This window comes from Apteryx mantelli, chromosome 1 (genome assembly GCF_036417845.1).
Source record: "Apteryx mantelli isolate bAptMan1 chromosome 1, bAptMan1.hap1, whole genome shotgun sequence".
NCBI lineage: Eukaryota > Metazoa > Chordata > Aves > Apterygiformes > Apterygidae > Apteryx > Apteryx mantelli.
Genome location: NC_089978.1, coordinates 199,160,006 through 199,181,403, shown reverse-complemented (window position 1 = coordinate 199,181,403; position 21,398 = coordinate 199,160,006). Strand labels below are relative to the sequence as shown.

Sequence of the window (21,398 nt, the reverse complement as noted above, 5' to 3'; positions counted from 1 at the left end):
TTATACCGGAGGAAATAAGCTAATTACCTAAGCAAAATGCTGGAGCCTTATAAAATCAGAATTTCACATAAACCTTAGCCAGAACTGTTTGTAAGGTTAAAATATGAGAGAGAGAGAGAGAGAAAGAGAGAAAATGGATATTTATATTTATATCTGTTGTAGTAGGACCAGTGCTCTGAAATGTCATATGAACATTAATCCAGGAAGACAACAAATTTTCTTCTTGATTAATGCACAGGACCTACTTGCTGTACTGCGGAACATAGCAGGTGACCCCAATGAAAGTACTGTGCATTCAGTGACAAAAAAAAGTTCACCTGAGCTGAAATAAGTATATCTTTCCAGGAATAGAAAAAAAGAAGAAAAAAAAAAAGAATGAAGCACCATGGACCTTCTTCCCCTCACAAAAATGTAAAACATACAGATATAGGTGGAGGAGCAGGGAAAATGGAAACTGTAAGATGCAGAAGAGGGAGAATAAGGATCCTCAGCATCTCCTGCAGCACTAGAGACTGGCTACAGCTAAAGACCAGATGCAGGCAGGATGCGTCCTAACTCTTCATGAGATGTAGTTCTCACTTACGTCTTGGCGTGTCCTTCTTGTATAACCTGAGTGAAACTGATGGCTAGATTCGTGGTCAGGAGGGAGCTCTCTATCAGATCAGATAAGCAAGGACTGTTAGAAAGGTCACCCTTTTCTGCAGTCTGCTTCTTAGGAACATGTTAATTAGAGTTTTTGGCAACTAAAATCTGCCAGTGTAGAAGTTCCTCGGCACCCTTGATTCCCTTGACCTCTCCTGATCTCTTCCTATGTCACTGGACAGCTACACTGCTTGGAGGAATTTTGTTACCTGTAAATTCTTGGAAATGGAAATAAATACTATAAAGACCCTTTTAAACTAGATATCTATTGTATGATTGTGTTACTTGACCATAGGTTTTAAGAGAAAACTTGTCTCTATAGACTTTCTCAGTATAGAGAAAAAAACAAGCACAATTATTCCAAGTATGCTGGTAGCACTGACCTTTGGCTGCAAGCAGGGAATAGCAAGCCCTTTCTCTCTCTCTTTCTTTCTCTCCTCTCTTCCCCCAAGTTTCTCGTCCCCAACTACTCTGATGTCATTGCGTGGCCAGGGCTGCCATTTTTCCAGGAGTGGAAAAACAAAGCTAATGTGGCTGGGGCAGAACAGGAACTCTTTTCTGTTCCTCACTAATTTGTGCCCTATTAGAACCTCCTTCTTCACACTATTTTCCCAGGACCCATAGACTTTTCTGCCAATCCACAATGCTAATGCCCGCTTTGCTTTAGCACCTAGCTGGGAAGAAGGAGGAATGTTGTGAACAGGAATGAAGGCAAAAAGTCTGCAGTCTCCAAAATGGAAATGTCTACATCTCCTTCCCTTCCCCAGTTAGCTCTGGAGCAGAGAAGTTATTCACCTAGCATTGCCCCACCTTGGGGAGGAAGGATGAAAGCAGAAGCGTAGTCTAGCTGTGCAGCAAAAAATAGGATCAGGCCAGGCTGGGAAATGTAAAACTACCTTCACTGTATTGTGTCACCATAGCAGGACTGGTGCCAGCAATTTTAGTTTTTTGGTTTTTGGGTTTTTTTTGGTAAAATATGAATTTAGATCCACGATACTGTTGTATTATAGACATATTGTCTGTAGACATATTGTGTGCTATTAGACCCAACATGCTGGAAGAAGAAGAGGAGCTAGAGTTCCACCTTTTTGTTTTCTGGAGCAAGGATCACTCGTAAGAAGATATGAACAAAATTCACTCAGTGTAGTACCATTCTGAGAGCAGGCAACAGCAGACACTCAGGGAGAGAGTGTGAGGAACAAAGAAAATGTAGAAGATTTTTTCTCCTGTATTCTCTTCTTGCAATTAGTAGCTTAAGGATTGCATGAACTGGAGTTGCATCTGGATCACTGGTTTTAATAACCACTGATAGACACAGTAATGAGGGATGGGGCAAATCCCTTTTTAATACAGTCATATTGTTGGTTGCATCATCAAATTTTAGTAATTTTAGGGTAAGTTTTATGAGACACCATGTCTTTGTGCTTCCTGTGGCGGTAAGTTCCAATGCTGAGCTACATTTCCAGATTGAAAAAAGTACTGCTTTTTATTTATTTTAAACATTATGTAGTGAGTACTACCATAATTTATATCACACACACCCTGTGTGTTATTAGTGCATTCATACATGAACAGCCAGAATCTGCCCTGTGGTAAGTAAGATTCAGTTGCCTAAACATGGGCAGCTAATGCCATTTCAGATGCCCTGGGGTATCCATCTGCTTCAGAAGGGCATAGGGTTCTCTGTCATGTGCATATTCTGTATATTCTATGTGAATGTCTCCAGTATCTTAAGGTATTTAAAATGGCATTAAATGCCTATGTTTATACCAATTGAATGCAATTCTGAGAGAGAATATTTTACCATCCCCATTCTGAACTGAGCCATTTTAGGGCAAGCATAAAAAAAGGTCTTTTCAGATTTTTGAATAGGTGTAATACAATCACTGTTATTTTAGTAACTATATTGTTCATTGTTTGAAAATGTCTGCTCTATGGAGATGGAATAGATAATAGCTTCATTTATCACTGAGCCTTACTTAATACAGTATATATTCCTCCTCTGTCTGCCAGCCTAACATTCACAAGTTAGCTTTTCTTACTTCTACTTAATTGTTTATAATTCTTTGGTATTTTTGTCCCAAGCATTAAATGTTTTAACAGCTCTTCTTCTCTCTTTCCATTGATTCCATTTCAACTTCCTATTTCCTTTGTCTCATTGAAATGCATATCAGTAAGGATTTTTCTTTTCAATTTGAGAGATATATTCTTCTGTGGGAATTTTAAGTACTGAAAGTTCAAATGGTTACCCTCCCTCCTTCTACTTTATAGAGAATGATTTAATTCATGTACATCACTGTAGTCACTTTTTCTTTTTAAAAGCTAATTAAAATGAAAAAAAAAATAAAAACAACTATTAACACTTGAAACTAATTATATAAATTAATGAAATAAGAGATGATCCTATAATTCCAAGGTCCTTCCAGTAAAGTTGAATTCTAACAGTAATGGGTATAGCAGATGTTGCATTCTGAAGTTTTTGATATGCACCAGTTAACTGTATTATAGTGTAGATTAAATTGACTGATTTCATTTACCTAAACATACCCTTGAATCCATGCTGACTGCAGTGGGTTTCACAAGAGAGACAGCCTATGTGGACCAGCTTAGAGGATGAAGACTCAGCTTGAGTAATTTTTTATTTCATTTTAGAAAATAAATTGAATATCAAGACACTAAAATCTGGTGAAATACCATAGCATGTTTTGTAGTGGCATTGGCTCTGCTAGAATTGGAGTATTCTGTAAATGACAGATGTGGGGCTTATGAACACAATCACTTTTTAAGGTACTAAAGTAGCAAATTATTTATTAAAGGTTTTCATATGGGAAAAAACCCCAGGGCTGTTGATTTAATTTAACAGATTTCAAAATTTTAAAAGCAGTATGTTTTTAAAGGCTCCCCACTATTTGTATTTTGAGGATTCATTACAGGTTAATCATTTTTATGTGTAGTTTGCCACTACACTTCCAGTCTTCCAGCTATTCCACTTCCTTTCCACTTCCTGAGACATAAAGAGAACAACTTCACTGGGAGACACCTGGGCAGGTGTGTTCAGTAACCTTGCAGAGAACTAAGATTACAGCTTGCATTAGGAGAGGGGAGGTTTTAGGTCCATGCGAACTGCAATTTGATAAGGTAGGCACCTGCTGTATAAGGTAGCTGTTGAGCAGCAAATTAAGAATTTTAATGGTATCTAAACATACATGTTTAAGGATTTATTTGGGAGGAGCTGAATTTTCAAGTCCAACATAGAAAGGGCCTATCCTAAAATAGTTGTTTATCATAGTCCTCCTTGTCAACACTGCAAAGCATTAAAAATTTAAAGGGCTCCATTTCATCCTGGATTCTGTATTATAAACCTCATTCATTTTACTTTTTTTCTTCTCTAAATAACATTTCTGGCTAGTTTAAACTGCATTTTGAAACGCTCATAAACTGCTGAGGTCACAGATACATTGTTTCACTAGTATTTAGTTAATGTGCTAGTTTAACACTGGGAGTCGTTTAATGCTGCTGGCTGTAAACTGGGAAGGAGGAGGGAGAATTTTTTTTAGTACCAGATTATTACTTTGTATCTACAATAAGTAAATGCGTCTTTAGACTTAATAAACTGTAACTCACTCTTTCTTGCTGTAATGAACTGGTGGATGGATATGCACTGTCTTCAAACAGGTAGTAACAGAAATATTCTACAATACATCCTGCTGTAAGGTTCATAGAAGATTACCTATTTTGTCTGGTTTTGAAGTGATTTTTGAAGCAGGACCTGTTTGTTAGCCCTCTGTGCTTCGAAAGAGTTGGTACACGGCATAGCAATGACCCTGAAGCTTTTAGGCAACCACATCATTCTTACAGTATATACGGTTGTTAAAATGATATCCAGCAGTCGACAAATGCTTATATTAATGACTTGAAAAGCCCAGGAGACTAGTTCTGATGCACAGCTCACAAGTTCTCTACATGTCTTTTGAAGCCCATCATTGGATTTAGCCACAGCACTGCTGTCAGGACAGTGCAATCACTTCATGCCGCTGTGTCTTTAATGGCGTAGAATGGATGGAGCTCTGTCTCCATTTATTTCCCACTATATCCCATCCCTTTCTACCTCTTTTGGTTAAGCCATCCCTGTGAAGGAGAAAGAGCACTTTCACGCTATGCTAACTATGAGACTAAACTCCTAGACTGTTCTTTTCCAGGCTGAGGAGATTAAAGGGCCTGCTTTTTTTCTCTTTTGCTTTACCTTTGCAGCTGCGGAAGTGTGATTTCAAAACATTTTGTACATTTTCTGAACAGTATTTGATTGTGGAATTTGATTTTTTTTCCTACTACTTATCAGTCTACAGTGACACATCAGAAAAATAAGACTTTCTTAGGTATTCTGGAATTGCTCAACATAGATAGACCTCAGAAATAGATCTCAAAATAAGTTAGTAACTATGTTAATACAAAAAAATAAGATTGGCTCAAAGAAAAATGAAGGTACACACATGATTTTTCTTATTTTATCCAAGCTTATTAAGTATTCTTGAGATTCTACCATGCCTGTTTTAGGTAACATAATAAAAATAGCATTTTTCCTATGTTGGTGCCCGATAAGTGCAGCTCCTGTATGAGGATGTCCGAGCTCATTTTCTACAATAAAAATTCTATCCAAGAACAATTCGGTGCAGTTTCCCAAACTCTTTTTATATAAACTGGAATTTATACAACCTGGGCTAGCTACCTCAGTTCAGAGTGTTGCAATCTGTATTCGTGTGTTACATTTGGATTTAGTAGCCAGTTGAAGATCAGTAAGCTGAGCAATTAAACACGCATCTTAAACTGGTACTAACATGCAGTTCCCTGTAATGATAATGAAACATTGCTTGCATACATAGCAGTACAGTGCAGTAGAGGATATCGAGAGTGCTCAGTTCTGCAGATCTGATTCTCAAGAAAAGGGGCACTTGTACAACTCAGCGGGGTTTGTTACAGTGTTATACACTGAATCTGGTGGTGCTTCCACCTATGATATTAGTCGACATTAGTCAGCTTCGATGCTTCTCCACGTAGTTAAATTATCTAATGTCTATACAATGTTAATGAGATTTTCCACAGAAGGGTCCACTTGTCTTTACTTTGAGCAAATGTACTCAGTGGATTATCCATAGATGTATATTTTATTAGATAACCTGTTGATTTTGTAGATTATCCATTCTCAGATAAACAGTTCATCTGGATCATCCATCAGGGTATATTTTTCTTCAGATGAGATTAATATTCTTTTAGGACCAGTAATTAACCATTGGTGATTTGTTTATAGCCGTGGGGCCTCTAGTTCCATCCTGTGCTTGCACTTTCAAAGTTTCTGCTACCATCTTCAGTTCATAATTTTGGGAACCCCAGCTACAAGCCTCTGTTTTTCTTCAGCAGCCCTTAAGCTTTGCTTTCATGATTATGTAAATACTTTATTTTATCCCAATTATTTTATTAGCACAACATAATCATGCCTACCTTCTTGTTCTGGGCATATTGAATGATGCATTCCACAGAACAATAATGATCTAGAAGACATATATTTCTAGACAGATAGATGAAAATAATGATCTGACACCACTTGTTAACCATATCTACTAGTTTTGGCAACATCACTAGTATGTTATCAAATCTGCTTTGATTGTTATAGTATCCTCTAAAAATCTGTTTTTCAACAGAGGGATGCTAGGTTCTTCCTGTGAATTTTCTTCCTAAGTATTTTTTTTTTTTTGGTCCAAATCTTCTAATTACAGGGTTTAACAAGCTTAATTTTATTAACTTGGCAAAGGTTGTTTTAGCTTCTGCTATATGAGAGGGATCTTGCTGCACTCAGTTGGAATGGCAGGATGACTGAGGTGCACAATGTGAAACACTGTTATGCTTTAGCTGAGAACACTACTGTGTCAAAAAGAAGTATTGTTCTGGCCTGTACAATAGTCTGTCTCTTTTGTATGTGACATTTCTAAAAAACAACAATAGATTATAAGTTCTCACTGTTGTTGCTGAGTGTAGGAACGTGTGAAATTCCCATTTGTCTTAAGGGATGCAAAGGACATTCTGCATCTCTTGGGAAAAGATATCTGCCATTTCCATGAGTTTTTTAAAAGCTGCTATATGGAAAGATGACTCCTATCACTACTTGAGAGCAATAATCTGAACATTACCTCAGTACCCACTCATACCTCATGCCAAACTCAACAAGTGTAATTTTGTGGGAGAAATGTATTGGGCCAACCTGCTATCTGTGCAGTCAAGAATAATTTCCTTGCTCAGGACATTGCAGGTTGCCATTCTTTTGCCCTTCGTTCTGTCAAAGGAATTGGGGGCAAAACACAAACAGATTTCCTAAAATTTTGTGGCAGTTAAGTGTGTCTCTCCTATCTTCTCTAGGTCTTAAATCTTTGTCACAGATAAATTTGTTAAACTCCTGTTCTGCAGTTGTTCATATCTAATTTTTGCTGCCATAATTTTGCTGGCAGAACTGCGAAAGTGGCATGGTGGCGTATGTGCCACTTGTCACTCTCAAAGCACTCTTTATTTCACTGGATGTCAGTTTTACGTGGGAACTGTTGTTTGTTGAACAAAACATAACGAAAATCTTTATGGGAGACACAGAGACACAAGCGGTACTTATGCTGAAATTACGGAGTATGTAGGGTGCTAGCCCCACTTCTCGTGGCTAACTTCTGAATGATATTTATGTAGGCCTTCATGCTTTATTTGGTATTCCCCAGATACCACTGATGCAAACCTTTACTTAGTACCCCTAGGTACTGTGTTTACCATCTTATGCCATAAGGATGAACTATGAACTGGACAGTCTCCTTTTAGTTGTTTTATGGAGAAATAGGAAAACTTTGTTTTTTTGTTTTTTGTTTTGCTTGAATAAAATTAGATTTCATTCTCCAGTCACTGAAATAGAACTTTAACATATTTGAGTTTGGGGGATGGGAGAAAATGACGTTCGTTGTGTAATTTTTGAAAAGTCTCAGTGGAAGTTCAGAACCTTGAAAGTGATGTCACCTTGAGGGAATTCCTCACTATGTGATCTAATTTGGCTGGCTTGGTTGCTAAGGTGCACATGCAGTTTTCAAACTTTGAACACTTTGTTGATCGAAGTAAGAACAGACTGTCAATTTATGACTTTTGACAGCTTCAGCAATGGATCTTTCTGTCAGGCAGCGTCATATATAGAGGAGAGAACAAAAAACAGCTGCTATCTTTACTTTATTTTGATAAAACACTTTTACACAGGTGGTCAGTGCTGGAAACTCATCACATCATTAACTTTGACCAGATTTAAACACTTGTTCCACAAGGCCTGTTATGAGTGTTGGTTACTAAGGAGATGATATGCATTTTATTTTCATATTTAACAGGGAAATTCTTGAGGAAGTTCATTAGAAGATTGCTGTTTTGTGCCCACTGCACTGTATTCACATTGTAAAGTGAAATTACGCCCTTCTGCAAGTCAAAGGAGGTTTTCCACTTCTGATTTCTCAGAGTTGGCTAATGTTCTGTAGCACAGAAAGAATATTGCAAAACATAATCTTTTTAAGTTGTTTTGATTAACTCTCATGGTAGATATACAGCAGATTTTGTGGTGATGATAATATCACACATTTTCTTTGTGAGGTTTCTGGATTTATTACCATATTGACATTACATTAAGAAGAACCTGCTCAGTGTGATCAGCTGTCTCTAATTAGTATTTTTCCCCCAGAATATATTTTCTGGAAAACTGCTTTACAGGTATTTATCCTAATTGCTTTTTAATTTTTTTAGGGAGTGCTGGAACACCTGTTATCTTCAATGAAAATGGAGATGCTCCTGGACGCTATGATATTTTTCAATATCAAATCACCAACAAGAGCACAGAATACAAAGTAATTGGCCAGTGGACTAACCAGCTTCATCTAAATGTGAGTAGTAGTTTGATTATGATGTTGATATTGGAGAAATGCAATCATTTGAGTATTACATTGTGTAAAAACACTTCAAAAATATTGAGTATTTATAATAGTTGGCAGAAAAAATTCTCGCATTCTCTTCTTGAGAAGACAGCAAAAGATAACAAAAACCCCCCCGCCTGACCCAAATTCTTTATATTTTAATATAGGTTAAGTTGTGTACTCACCTGCTTCTTAAATGATATTTTAGAATCATTCTGACCATGAAGTTAGGCAGGGTAACATGAACTTATACTTCAAAAGAGGATGTCAGACACAATGATTAGCACATATATGTCACTCAGTATCTTAAAATATATCCTGTCTATACAGGATATAAGAGTATGAAGATGTATTTAAATAAAAGAGAAGTTTAGACTCTCTGACCACTTTTGATTTGGATGAAACACCAGAATAATGAACGAGTACAATACAAATATTTGTTGAATATAAAGGGACAATTTGGAAATTTTCTATATAGTTAATTAGGATTAGTATAGCTCCTTCTTACTTGATAATAGAGGAAACAAAAGCCAATAACTTTTCTATCCTTAGGAGATGTTTCTAATTTCTGCTTTAATATGCTCTGTAGGTTTTACAGTAGCTAAGCCCCATCTGTGCATTGAATTATATTTGCTTTGGAAAACAGCGTCCCAACAAGATTCAGGGAATATAATGTATAAGAACATTTGTATGCCAGCTAAGCATCTAGCCACAACTCTAACTTGAGAGTTTGCTGGGGCGAGAGCACTTTCTGTCAGAAAATGGCTCTGTGTAAGGAGAGTTACTGTCACAAGTAGGGCAAAATGAAGTTAATCTGTCTCACTATTAGATGTGCAAGATTTATAGGGTTTACCTTGAGGTGTGTTAGCCATCTGGGTAGCTCTGAAAATTTGAAATACCAATTGTATTTTGCTAAAGGCTGGTGAGAAAGGGGACAGTATGAACTGATGACTGGATTCACCAGAGGGAATTTATTCAGTGATTTCAGTCAAACCACGAAGAGCAGGTTTCAGACAGCTCTGGTTTTCCACTTACAAGGCTCATGATAAAGAGTAACAAAACAAAACAAACAAAAAACCCAATAAATATTTACAGATGATTGTTCTGGCGGGACTACTTTGCAATAACTATCTGAGTGCTATTAACAATGTTACGTATGATAGCGCCTCCATTTTCAGCCATAGCTATTAAACTACTTTACCATATCTACCATTTAATATCTGTAACTGCTTGGCAAGTTAATTCTTGGGTCCAAATAGAAAAAACTTACCAATAGAAACTATGCGTAACATTGTGTGGCAATGTTTTGTCCCTCCAGTAATTTGTTATGCATCTGTTGAAAGGCATGATGAGAAAAGGGTTAAACATGTTTAAAGATTAATACTAAATGGTTATTTCCAGAAGACACCAGAGTTAGACCCTTATCGTAACTATTATGGCAGGTCTTTGTTATTGCTACGGTTTTCTGAAAAGTTACGGTGTTTATCAGATACATTGAGAAGCTGATACCTATATTTTGAATATATATTTGTACTGACATAGCAGTTATATAGTAGTAGTTAATAGCTGCCTTAGAATTTGCTCAACTTTAATTCCATTCCGATGTGCCTCTCTCTATCCTCCCTGAGACTACTAAACTTGTCATTAAGTCTAGCTTTTCAGTGCTGTTGTTTCTGCCTGATGTATTCATACTTAAAGGAGTTCTCTGAAAGAGAGTACTGGAGTATGGATCTACTCAGTGATATTGAGCAGATTTTTCATCTGCTGAAATGGCTGAAACAACACTGTGCTAACCATATAGACCACGAAGCTAACAGGGAAGGATTTACTTGAGTAGCTAGGGAAGTCCCTTGTTAAGGCTCATCAAGATTGAATGTTTAGTTTGTTCCTTTGGCTCTCTTCTTTTATCTCTTTTCTCACTGTCATGAGCCCACATGCCGTGCCAGACATAGCCGGTTGTCCAAATTCACTGATCGGCTCTGTCCGGCTTGTGAGCAGCCATTTCTGCGCCAAGCCTAGTGTCAGGGCCTTGTTCTCATCATGTCACCCTGTGTGCTGGCATGTGTCCCCTGCTCACATGGCCCAAGGTCACACAGCTGCTCAGTCCCCCCATGCACACTGTAGATGGATTCAGCAATAAGGCATTTCTCTTCCTGCTTTTCCCTCCTGTTTCTGAACTTATTCATCTTTATCAAAAACTTGGAAGAGCTCTGAATGGAAGACTGGGTTTTACTTTTTAAAATTTGTCAGGGCTTGAGGTACTGGATGCCAATCTTTGTCAGTGTCTGTAGGCAATTCTGCAGTAAAAATAAAGAATTAAGTGATAATAGGGATGATACAGTTTGTTTCAGTATGTTTCTGTATTCACTACACTTGTTTAGCACATGTGTCAATGCTAGTTATGCTACATGATGATCTGCTTTGTCAACCCTACCTCCTTATTTCACTAGACAAAATGTGTTGAAACCAAGTAATCATTGTGAATGATTGTCAATGATCTAAATAATCATATTACAAATTAGGTAATGCCTTTGATTGCCAGTGGATCGGATGGATCACAGTGGATCTTTTCAGTGAAAGCATCTATGCTCATTGAAGGCAAAATGATATTATGAAGGCAGGACACTTTTTATCCTGCTGCTTTATAAAGGAGATTCTTTAAAAAATATGATACTTTTCCCACTGTATCCTTCTTTCTATTGCACAGTTTCTTCTTAATGAAGACGCAGATAACTGCTGTTTAATGAATGTCTGTATCAGCTAAATATACTCTATATGTACTTCTACTTGCATAGTCTACTCTTGTTTCTAAAGACTTTTTATTTCAAATCATGTAGCAGTGTGTTGTAAGCTGTGACTGTGTTTATGATTACATTTGTCTATACAGCTGGTACCATGCTTCAGAAAGTTTATAGCATTTATTCATTCATTTATTTATTTATTTATGACAGAAGGATAAGTCATGGAAGTACTGACTTTGCAGTACAGCTTAATCTTTTGTACAGTTAAGGAAACTAAGACTAGAACATTTCTTTCAGTTAAGTTATTGAACCAGATGGGTTTCTTTTTTTATTTGTTTTCTTTCTTTCTTTCTTTCTTTCTTTCTTTTTGTTTTGCTTTTCCTTGGGATACTCTGTGATATTTTCTCTGCTGAGTTTTGACTGCAGGTCTCTGTTGTGTGGGTTGTGGCTCATTACCCGGTACTCTGGTCTGGCCATGTCTCTAGAGCCTCAGGAGTCCTCTGCTGGTATCTCTGGTTCTTCAGAGTTTTCACCGACTCCACAGGGTCCTTGTGGTCGAGTTTCAGTCTTGTTCCTTTCCTGGTGTGATGCTGGCTTTCCCTTTGGGCTGAAAATGCTGACTCCGGCTAGATAAAGACTCTGTACTTGCTCCCTAAGGGGCTCTTTGTTAGCAGACTTCTCTAGCTGCAGAGACCCTTCTAGCTGTGATACTGGTTTCTCCCTGTAGTCCTTAGTAATATTAATGCTCTGCTTTCGGCAGACTGACCTTTCAGATTTCCTTTGCAACAGCCATAGCTTCCAGATATAGGAACTTCATGGCTACTGCTCAGCAGTAATCTTGTAATTCTTTTTTTACAAAAGAAATGTACACGTGACAATGCTAATATGGAGACTCAGCAGCTGAGACATACAGTATGGAAGTTAAACTTAAAAAAAATCATGAATTATGAATAAAGTATCTCAATCCTTGACTGACACAAGGCAATTCTGAAAGCAGAAAACAGGATCCCCAAAAATCTGATTGCTTTTATATAATTATCACCTTATACCACTCTGGAAATGTACATTTATACCTCCTTTAGAGTCCTTTTACTTGCTAAGGTTGTCTGACTTTAAAGAATCTTAGTGTAAATAACCAGACCCTAAATTTTTTTAGTATAACACAGATGGAAAAATAATTGTTTTAGAACTTCTGATCATTGACTGTAGGTTAACTGCCTGGGGTTTATAAATGTATGCTGGGAGGGCAAAAGGATAAGGCCAGACTCTTCTCAGTGGTACCCAGTGACAGGACAAGAGGCAATGGGCACAAACTGAAACACAGCAAATTCTGCTTGAACACAAGAAAACACTTCTTCACTGTGAGGGTGGTTGAACACTGGAACAGGTTGCCCAGAGAGGCTGTGGAGTCTCCATCCATGGAGATATTCAAAACCCGTCTGAACATGGTCCTGGTCAACCTGTTTTAGCTGACCCTGCTTGAGCAGGGGTCTTGGAGCAGACAATCTCCAGAGGTCCCTTCCAACACTAGCTATTCTGTGGTTCTGTGATTTTGTTGTTTCCTTCATTTTCTTTTCTTTATTAGTAGCAGAATATAACTTATTTCAGTAAACCTGGATACGTATAAATCTTTCTCTCCCAAAACATTCTGTTTTTCATAATTAACTAGAAAAAAAAATTCTAAGAAGAAGATAGTTGTTTCTGTAAAACTTATGGTTTATTCATACTGCAATAGCATTTTGCATACCAGGTCACCTGTAAAACTTCTCTACAAATGTGTGAATTTAGCAAATTTGAGCTCTCAACCATGTAATCTCCACAGGAGAAAAGTTGTTAAAACAAGCTTGATTTTCCTGGCTCTTATGATTTGAAACCTGCTTCCTTTTATGATTAATAATGAATTCCATTTTAGAATTTTTTTTTTAATTGTACTTCTTGTAACACAGGGGCTCGATCTAGATGTTGACTGATGGCTTTTGTCAGTGGCAGTTAATGAAAATAGTTCCAGTCTCAAAGCTTTAATGACAAGTTTCTCAGTTAGCTTCATGTCTTATGAACTCATTCTGTTTTTCTTTTCTAGTTCATTTTTTCTTATTTATTTATTTATTGTTATTTATTATTTATTAGGGGTTTTTTTTCTTCTTTAAAAATGTTGTATTTTGAAACTGAAATGCCAGCTGGAAAAAGGAAAGTTGAAATGTTTACAAATTTTTAAATTAAATATTTTGACTTTTCAAATAAATCCTTTTTTTTTTAGCTTAAAGCATTCTCACAGTTAATTTAAAATTTACACATTGTCTTGGTTTACCAAAATTTGTATTGAAAGAATTTAATTCGAAAAAAGTTACAGATTCAAATCCATATTCTTCCAGGTTAGTGCTGTTGATTGACAGGACTTCAAGTAGATACAATTTTTGGTGCTTTCAAAATCGGTTATTTAGCTGAGACAATTAAAGAGCTTGGGTGGATGCACATTTGTGTTATCTTAGTCCTTAAGAAGAAAAAATGCATATCAAAACAGTGTAAGTTTTAAGTGAGAACACAGTGAAATTTTTAATGCAGAGTTCATGTTTTTTTTCTTGCCAATGTGCAGGAGTTCTACTGGACAGGAAAAGAAGTTCTCCAAAAAACAATTTTTAACATACTCAGAAATAATAAGATGCATAAACTTTCAGATTTATGGAGTGTATGCACTGAGGATATAAATGACTTTGGGGCAGCCATTTTTCTGTGATGGTCTTGATTTATAAGTAAGAAAGCTATAGATTAAAATTACACTGATGTGATGAACTATCAGAGAGACAGCCATAATCATCATCAGCCTTGAGCACAGTGTTTGGTGAACTAGTAAAGATTGGGAACCCTGCATCAGGAATGAACTTCGCTTCAGGCAGCCATATCACATGAAGAAGTGAATCAGTATTTGATCTCTCTTCTTTTCTAGGGCTCTCGTAAATTGTATATCTAATCCTGAAGGAAACTACCAACGCTGACATTAGTCAATTCTCTTTAGAAGCAACAATTCAAACTGCATTAATTTCCTTTCTTGTTACACGGTAAAAGAAAATGATTCAAGAAGCTTCTGATATTTACTCTAATTACAGCAAACAAGCTTCAAGCTTTGCCGTACACCATTATATTTTATTAAAGAAGTCAGACAGTCTTTTTTTTCCCTGTGGTAACTATTATATAATTGATATATGTATATTTAAATTACTGAACCTAATCACTGTGTTTAAAAAAAGATTACACTACAGTGAAACACACAAAGCAGTAGCGTTTAGTGCTATATATGGTTATATCTATAAACAAAATATGACAATCATACTGCCTGAAGGCTGTGCTTCTGCCCATATGTAATAGGGCAGTAGAGTTCAAACTTACACCCTGTCCATATCATTAGCCAGAAGACTGTTGATGCTAGATGCTCAGGTTAAAAATCAAACTGATGGGGACAGGCAAAAACTGTTTTGGGCTCTTTTATCACTATTCTCAAAATTATACTGCTAGCTTCCTTTACAGGGCTCAAAGTCAGATAGAAAGAGACTAGTATGGTCTCTAGAAGAATACTTATGTTTTACAAAGGTAGTCATGGTCTTAGCACTGGTCAATAAGTATGTCTCAGAATTTATTCTTCTTTGCTATCAGAGTCTGAATTCAGTATGAAACTTGTATGCACTAAAAACAAGTGCTAGGCTGAAGGGATTAGTCACCAGAGGACTACACTGGATGCAGATCGTGGACCAGCTGACAAAATATATGAAACATGGAACAAAAATGGGATTTATGATTTTGAAAGATTATACATTGTATTATTCTTAAAAATTGTATGTTTTCGAAAAAAAACAAGATGAATACACATGTTAAAAAGGCTTTAAATGATTTTGAGATGTTTTGCTAATAGAATAGATGTTATTTTAGACATGGCTGAAAATCAAAACAGCACTTGGATTCAAGATCCAATGCCTCTAGGAGAACCCAAAACGACTGACAACTTATCTTGTCTTCCTCATAAAGCTTTTTTGTATGTCAATCCTAATAGTCTTCTTTTTTTTCCAATGAAACAGACATCTTGACTAAATCTCTAAGTAGAGAAAAAAAGAGAGATGCTGAGAAAATATCCTCAACTTGGCTAACCATTTGTTTTTCACTAGAAAGATTGCCAATGAAACAGTCTCTGCTTGAGAGTTAGGATGAATAGGAATTTTTCCCACCTTGTTAGGGTCAGTGAATGGCAGGTTTCTCAAATGAAGCATGGGGTTGCAGTTGCACACTTGGCTATGAATTTGTCACAGGGTTCTTGAGTGGGTGGTAGATATTTTATAATTTTTTGAGAACATCTGTGTAAGAAGTATTACAATTAGACTGAAGTACTTTTTAAACAGTCATAGCCAAAAGGACAATCCAGTATTCTTGTTTATCTCCAGAAACAGAAAGGACACCTTGGCATGCATGAAAAATAAAATGAATCACTTTTGGTTTAAAATAACTTTTTTCTCTTTCACAATAAAAACAAGTGTGCAATGAAAGAATAATGAAAAATCAGGACACCTTTTATATGTATTTCTGGGCAGATTTGCATTCATATATACGACTTCAGAGCATGGTTAGCCACTCTTTGGTACCTGTGAATGCCGTGACTTTTAGCATAGACAAGCACCTATTGGGTATAATAGGTGATTTGTATTATGCATGGTTGGCAACAAGTCTGCAGTGAATTGCTGTGTGATATACCAATGTGAAATATGGAGTATCAGCATATTTCTTCCCCAGTCCCTTCCATCTTTCTCCTCCTCCATAAAGAAATTTATATAAGCATTGTAATTGGAAGACTGAGCTGCCCTTCAAACCTAGAAGCAAAATATTCATACTTAAAAGCAAAAATAGCATATTAAATGGCATTTAATTATTGTGCATCTGTGATGCATGATGGAAGGCTACTACTCATTAAAATTATTAAATGGAAAAGAAAATGAGACATTCAGTGGTTATGACACGATGAAAGAGAATCACCAGCAGTTAGCAGTACATTACTACATGATTATTTTTTCTGTTTGCTTTCCTGCAATTTTCTTTCATCATGCAATAGTATTAATTAATTTCATTTCTTTAGGATAATCATCTAATATTTATCCATTTATGCATTTGTTCATCCTGATAAATACTCAGACTTTTTTTTTTAATTATTAAAAGACAGGAAGTGAATTATTTTGCCCATTTCCAAAATGGTATCACTATTTTTAGCAGTTCATAGTGATATGGCAGTGAAAAATGTATACTAATCTCCTTGTACCTTCAGCTCAAAGTAAACTTTAGTGGGGAGTGGGACAACAGACTGTACTGGAGATGGCTGGGACAAATAGGGAGGATTGCAATATGGATTTTGGTAACACTAAGTAGCACTCCATGAACTGAAACCCCGTTTGGGGAAAGTAGAGGCCTGAAGCTGAGCAATGGCTTTGGAATTGTTAACTGAGATTTGCATTGCCTGAGGCCGTTGCTACAATGACCTCCTTGACCTGTGATGCAATCCATCTGCCTCCTTTTCCAGGGCTAAGATCTCTTTAGCAGAACTGTGACTTCACTGAGAAAATAGACTAGCTGGAGAGACTCCAGATGCAAGGAATGAGAGTGATCAGCTGTCTAAAAGTATGCCTGCAGGGAAAGGCTGGGCAAACTACAGTTGTTTAGTCTAGAGAAGACTGAACTGAGAAGAGTTATGCTAATCTCTTTCAATATAGAAAAGATTATTCAGGAAAAGAAAAAACTGTTAGTCATAGTTAATTTGGCTGTTATGAGAAGTAATGGATTTAAATTACAGTAAGAGAGATTTAATGTGGACATGCTGAAAAACTCTAATGACGAGAATAATTAAGCACTGGACTGCATTACCAAGGGAGGCTGGGGAATCTCCAGCACTAAGGGCTAGTTAGGAACATGTGCGCTATACGAACTGGTTTTGACATAGCTGATTCTGATTTGGGGCCAGAGGAGGACTCCGAAGATCTCCTTCAGACATCATTTGTTAAATTTTCTGACTGTTGTTAGTTCATTTTGTTTGATTTACTAGTAACCCCAGCAAGGTTAGATTTCCCTATATGCTCAGTCCCTGAGCAAAGGCTAAAAGAGATACAAACAACCGAATTCCTACACACTGGGTTTTCTGAGTGAATGCAAGACTGTGCATAGCTTAGTTACTTTATTTAGGAGACTCTATTGCTTCAGCTCCTCGATTGTGCAATACATTAGTAGGTAAGGACAGCTTCTGTAGGCATCCTCAGAGAGCTTTCCATTGACATACAGGATTCCAGATTGGACTTTTTTACATCAGACCTGCTTAATATTTCTCAAACTGAATTATATTCCTTTCTGTTCATATGGAAGACAGATTATTACTGTGAAAATGGTGATTTATTTTCCTTGGACCTTCTTTCCCTACCTTCTTTCCCCTTCCTTCTTTTCCCTCTCAAAGATAAATTTTTCCTGTAACGAAAATGAAGACAGCAACTCTACTCTTAACAATATTTAAAAAGCATCATTAATTAGCCAAGAATTAGGAAAAGTATGATCATAGCATCTCCTATTACTTAATCTTTATATATAGGAAACTTTGGCTTCTTGAAGAGGTATTCTGTAGAGTCACAAAAGACAAAGTCTAAAGACCTTTAGCTGTCATAAGAATGCATCACAATTGCTTTATTTATGTGGCCCAGCTATGATCTTAATTTTCTATTTGTGCTCAAAATATTTAGTGCTTGAAATCTGCTCTATAGTTTTGTAGAAGCAGACAGCTAAAAGGGGTGAGCTAAAAGCTCAAGAGACCATCTAGGTCTTGCATAAAGGATATATCTTCTATATTTGCTTCACTCCAAGGATGAAGACTTTACAGGCTTTGAAGGCATTCTCTTCCAGTTTTTAAGTACCATTATCACTCTGAAATGTTTCATAATATCTGACTTTAATCCTCATTGCTATAATTAAAGTGCATGACTTCTTACTTTACACTACATTTTTCTTTTTCACTACTTACACTGAACACATCCCCTTCCTTATGTGTTCTAGGACTGCTGTTTTACCCCCCAGGCTGTGTTATTTCTCTAGGCTATACAAACTCAATTTCTTCAGTTTTGTCTCATAGATGATGTATTCTAGGCACACTTCTGATCCTTGTTGATTTCCTCTGGAGTCCCCATTTGATTCTCTTCCTAACTGAGGATCCAGCCTTCACAATGATCCAGCCTTCACAAAGCACTCTGGCTGAGATCTCACCAGTGCGGAGTAGAGGAGAAACATCATTTCATGTATTCACAAGTGCAGAGTAGAGGGGAAAGATTATTTTATCTGTGTTTCTCAGGATGGCATTTGCCCTTTTTGTAACAGCATGACATTGCTGGCTCAACATATTATGAGATCTTTTTCTGTGAAAAGCTTCTATCTCTCTGTACTTCCTGTCACATATTGTGCTACCTAAATATATAAATCACAGTTGCCCCTGATAACCTGCATGCTCCTTTTTTCAGACTCTCTGCAGTTAGATAGCATCCTTTTGAAAACGTATCCTATCCTTCAGCATAGCTTCATCCTTTTCCAGGTCAGTGTTATTGCCCAAATTTGATCACTATACAACCTATTCTAAAATCCAAACTCTGTTGAACAGTTATAAGTATTGAATAATAGCAGACCAAGAATAGACACTTTCCAGGTTCCACCCTGTACCCCCCTTCCATCCTGTCAGTGTCTCAGTGACACATTTTCTCTTCCTACAGTTTTTTGATTGAATTTGCACCCAGCCTTTAGGGGCTAAATCTGTTTCAATAGGTTGCTTATGAGTGAGAGTGCAATTTGAAAAGGTGTCAAAAATCTTTCTAATGTTAAGATAAATGACACATAACTGCTTCTCTCTCATCCACAGTGCCTGTTACCTCTCACAGAAGGAAATTTGACAACTGACTGTTGACAGATCCCTGTTGACTGTTATTTGCCTTGTTTGTTTTTTCCTGTGCGTTTAAAATGTGTTTGTTTATTTGTTTCAGGATTTTTTCTGGGAATTGAAGTTAAGCCAACTGGTTGATAATTCCCTGGCTTTTTCTTTTCACCTCTTTTCTGAACAACAGCACTATGTTTACTGTTTACAATTTTTCCATACCTTACCCATCCTCCATGAAGTCTCAATGGCTTTCTCTCTCCTCAGTCAGTTCTTTAAGTACCCTAGAAAGAATTTCGCTATGCTCAGTCCATACAAAAACCTCTGACCTTCTGAAGCACTCTCCTTTGATTGTGTTCATCTTTTTTTCCTTAGCAACAAGTTTTTTTTCCCCCAAGTAAATGTGCTCTACAGTATTTTCTCTAGCTTAAACTTGTTCCACATGCTTGTTTTTGTGCTTGACAGATCACTAAGTCTCTCTGCAGAGTTTTCAATTTAATTACTGACTCTTCATTCTAAGCAGCAGCATAAACATGGCAGAGAGCTCTTCCCCTTCGCTGCTAAAAATTTCATTTTAAAACATAGTCTCTTTTCTGCCAGTTCTGAACTAGTTCTGACTTTCTGTATGTGATTTTGTTACCTAGCTGCAACTATATGTAATGGGCCAGTGTGATTTCCTTTGTTTATGAAGTGCTGAAAATCAGAAAATGATTATGGTAGAAAGATCTGACCTTTCACTGAAAGAAGCTGATTACTGTAGGAGAATCTACCTTAAAGTAGTGTCAAAATCTACATCTCGGTGTTTAGGATTTTGCCATGCTTCAGGGTGGAATGTCCTATAGATGTTAACTACCCTTTTTTATAAAAACAGGTTAGATGAAGATGTCAGTAATGGTTTAGGTATAGTGACTTTTGAGATAAAGAAATAAACTTGATCCCTACATGCTATCCAAGGTTTTCTGTTCCTCTGTCACAGTCAATTATGGTATAGGGTTGCTGAGGTGAGGGCAACTTTGCTCAAAATTTCAAGTGCTTCACTTTGCTGGAACACTGCTCAAGGTTAAGTGTTGTGGGACCACATGATCCTTCAGCTCTGTTTTCTATTATTCTGTGAGTGGTTGGTGTTGAAGTCATTACTGTTGTGCTTTCTGTCTTGCTGCCACTAGTGCTTGAATAGATTATCTGCAAAATCATCCTGCTCTCTTCTTTCATTTCCTTCATTAAAATCCTTTTTGTTAGGATAGCCTCAAAAAGCTTAAGTCTGTTTGGATATATGCTATGACTTCTAACTATCGTGTTGATCAGTGCTGCCTTACTTTTTTTAGGATGTCCTTTTCTGCTGGTATCTGTTGTGCTGATATCCTGATGTCCTTTATATTATGTTTTGACTGTAAATTTTTTAGGCTTAAGGCAATCATTTTTTCCTGCAGACTTTTACAGGCCTTAGTACACTTGAGGTCTCGGTCTGTGAGCACTGTGGGAATAAAGAGAATATATTACTTATTATTATTGATATTATTTTGCAGAAGAGATTGGACAGGCTGGCATTTAGAGACATTCATTCATCAGTTTCATATGCACACCTTTTCCACTGGTCAAGAACTAGGAAATAAATTAAGCCATTTAAAAATAATGGGGCAGGATTAAAAATAAAACTAACTTGTCAATATCTTTTTTTTTCATAAAGAACTGTTTGTTTTCTAATTGGCTAATTTCTGGTTTAAAGTAATAAAATATTAAAGATAAGAGGCTGACAGGTCATCTCCATAGGTAACATCAAACATATATATATGGTCTTGCCATTTTCAGCATAACTTTTCTGAAGTCAGTGGACTGATCTAAACCTGCTGAAGTTCTAGCCCAATACATAATGCCTGATTTTTGAAAGTCATATATCTATCAAGTGGGCCCTCATGAAAGTGTTTGGGGACAGAATTTGTAAGCTTCCTGTTTTGGTAGACAAGCTCTCCTTTAAACTGACAAAATGATTAAAAGCATCTCATACTGACCATTTCTGAATAAAAAGATAGGATTTATTCAAGTAGTTTTAAGTGAATTAGCCAGTGACTTAAAATTAAAGAAAAAATAAATCCATATAAGATTCCTTTAAAGTCATATAGT

At 36.7% G+C, this 21,398-nt stretch overlaps 1 protein-coding gene across 2 annotated transcripts in view; it reads left to right on the top strand.

Annotated features, from left to right (window-relative positions):
* The window catches only part of LOC106495926 (metabotropic glutamate receptor 8), a 193,340-nt gene that overhangs the window by 110,285 nt on the left and 61,657 nt on the right, over positions 1 to 21,398 (top strand). For both annotated transcript variants that reach the window (XM_013956490.2, XM_013956489.2), the window contains exon 5: positions 8,446 to 8,582. In XM_013956490.2, coding sequence (XP_013811944.1) covers positions 8,446 to 8,582 — 137 coding nt within the window. The remainder of the gene's footprint in view (positions 1 to 8,445; positions 8,583 to 21,398) is intronic.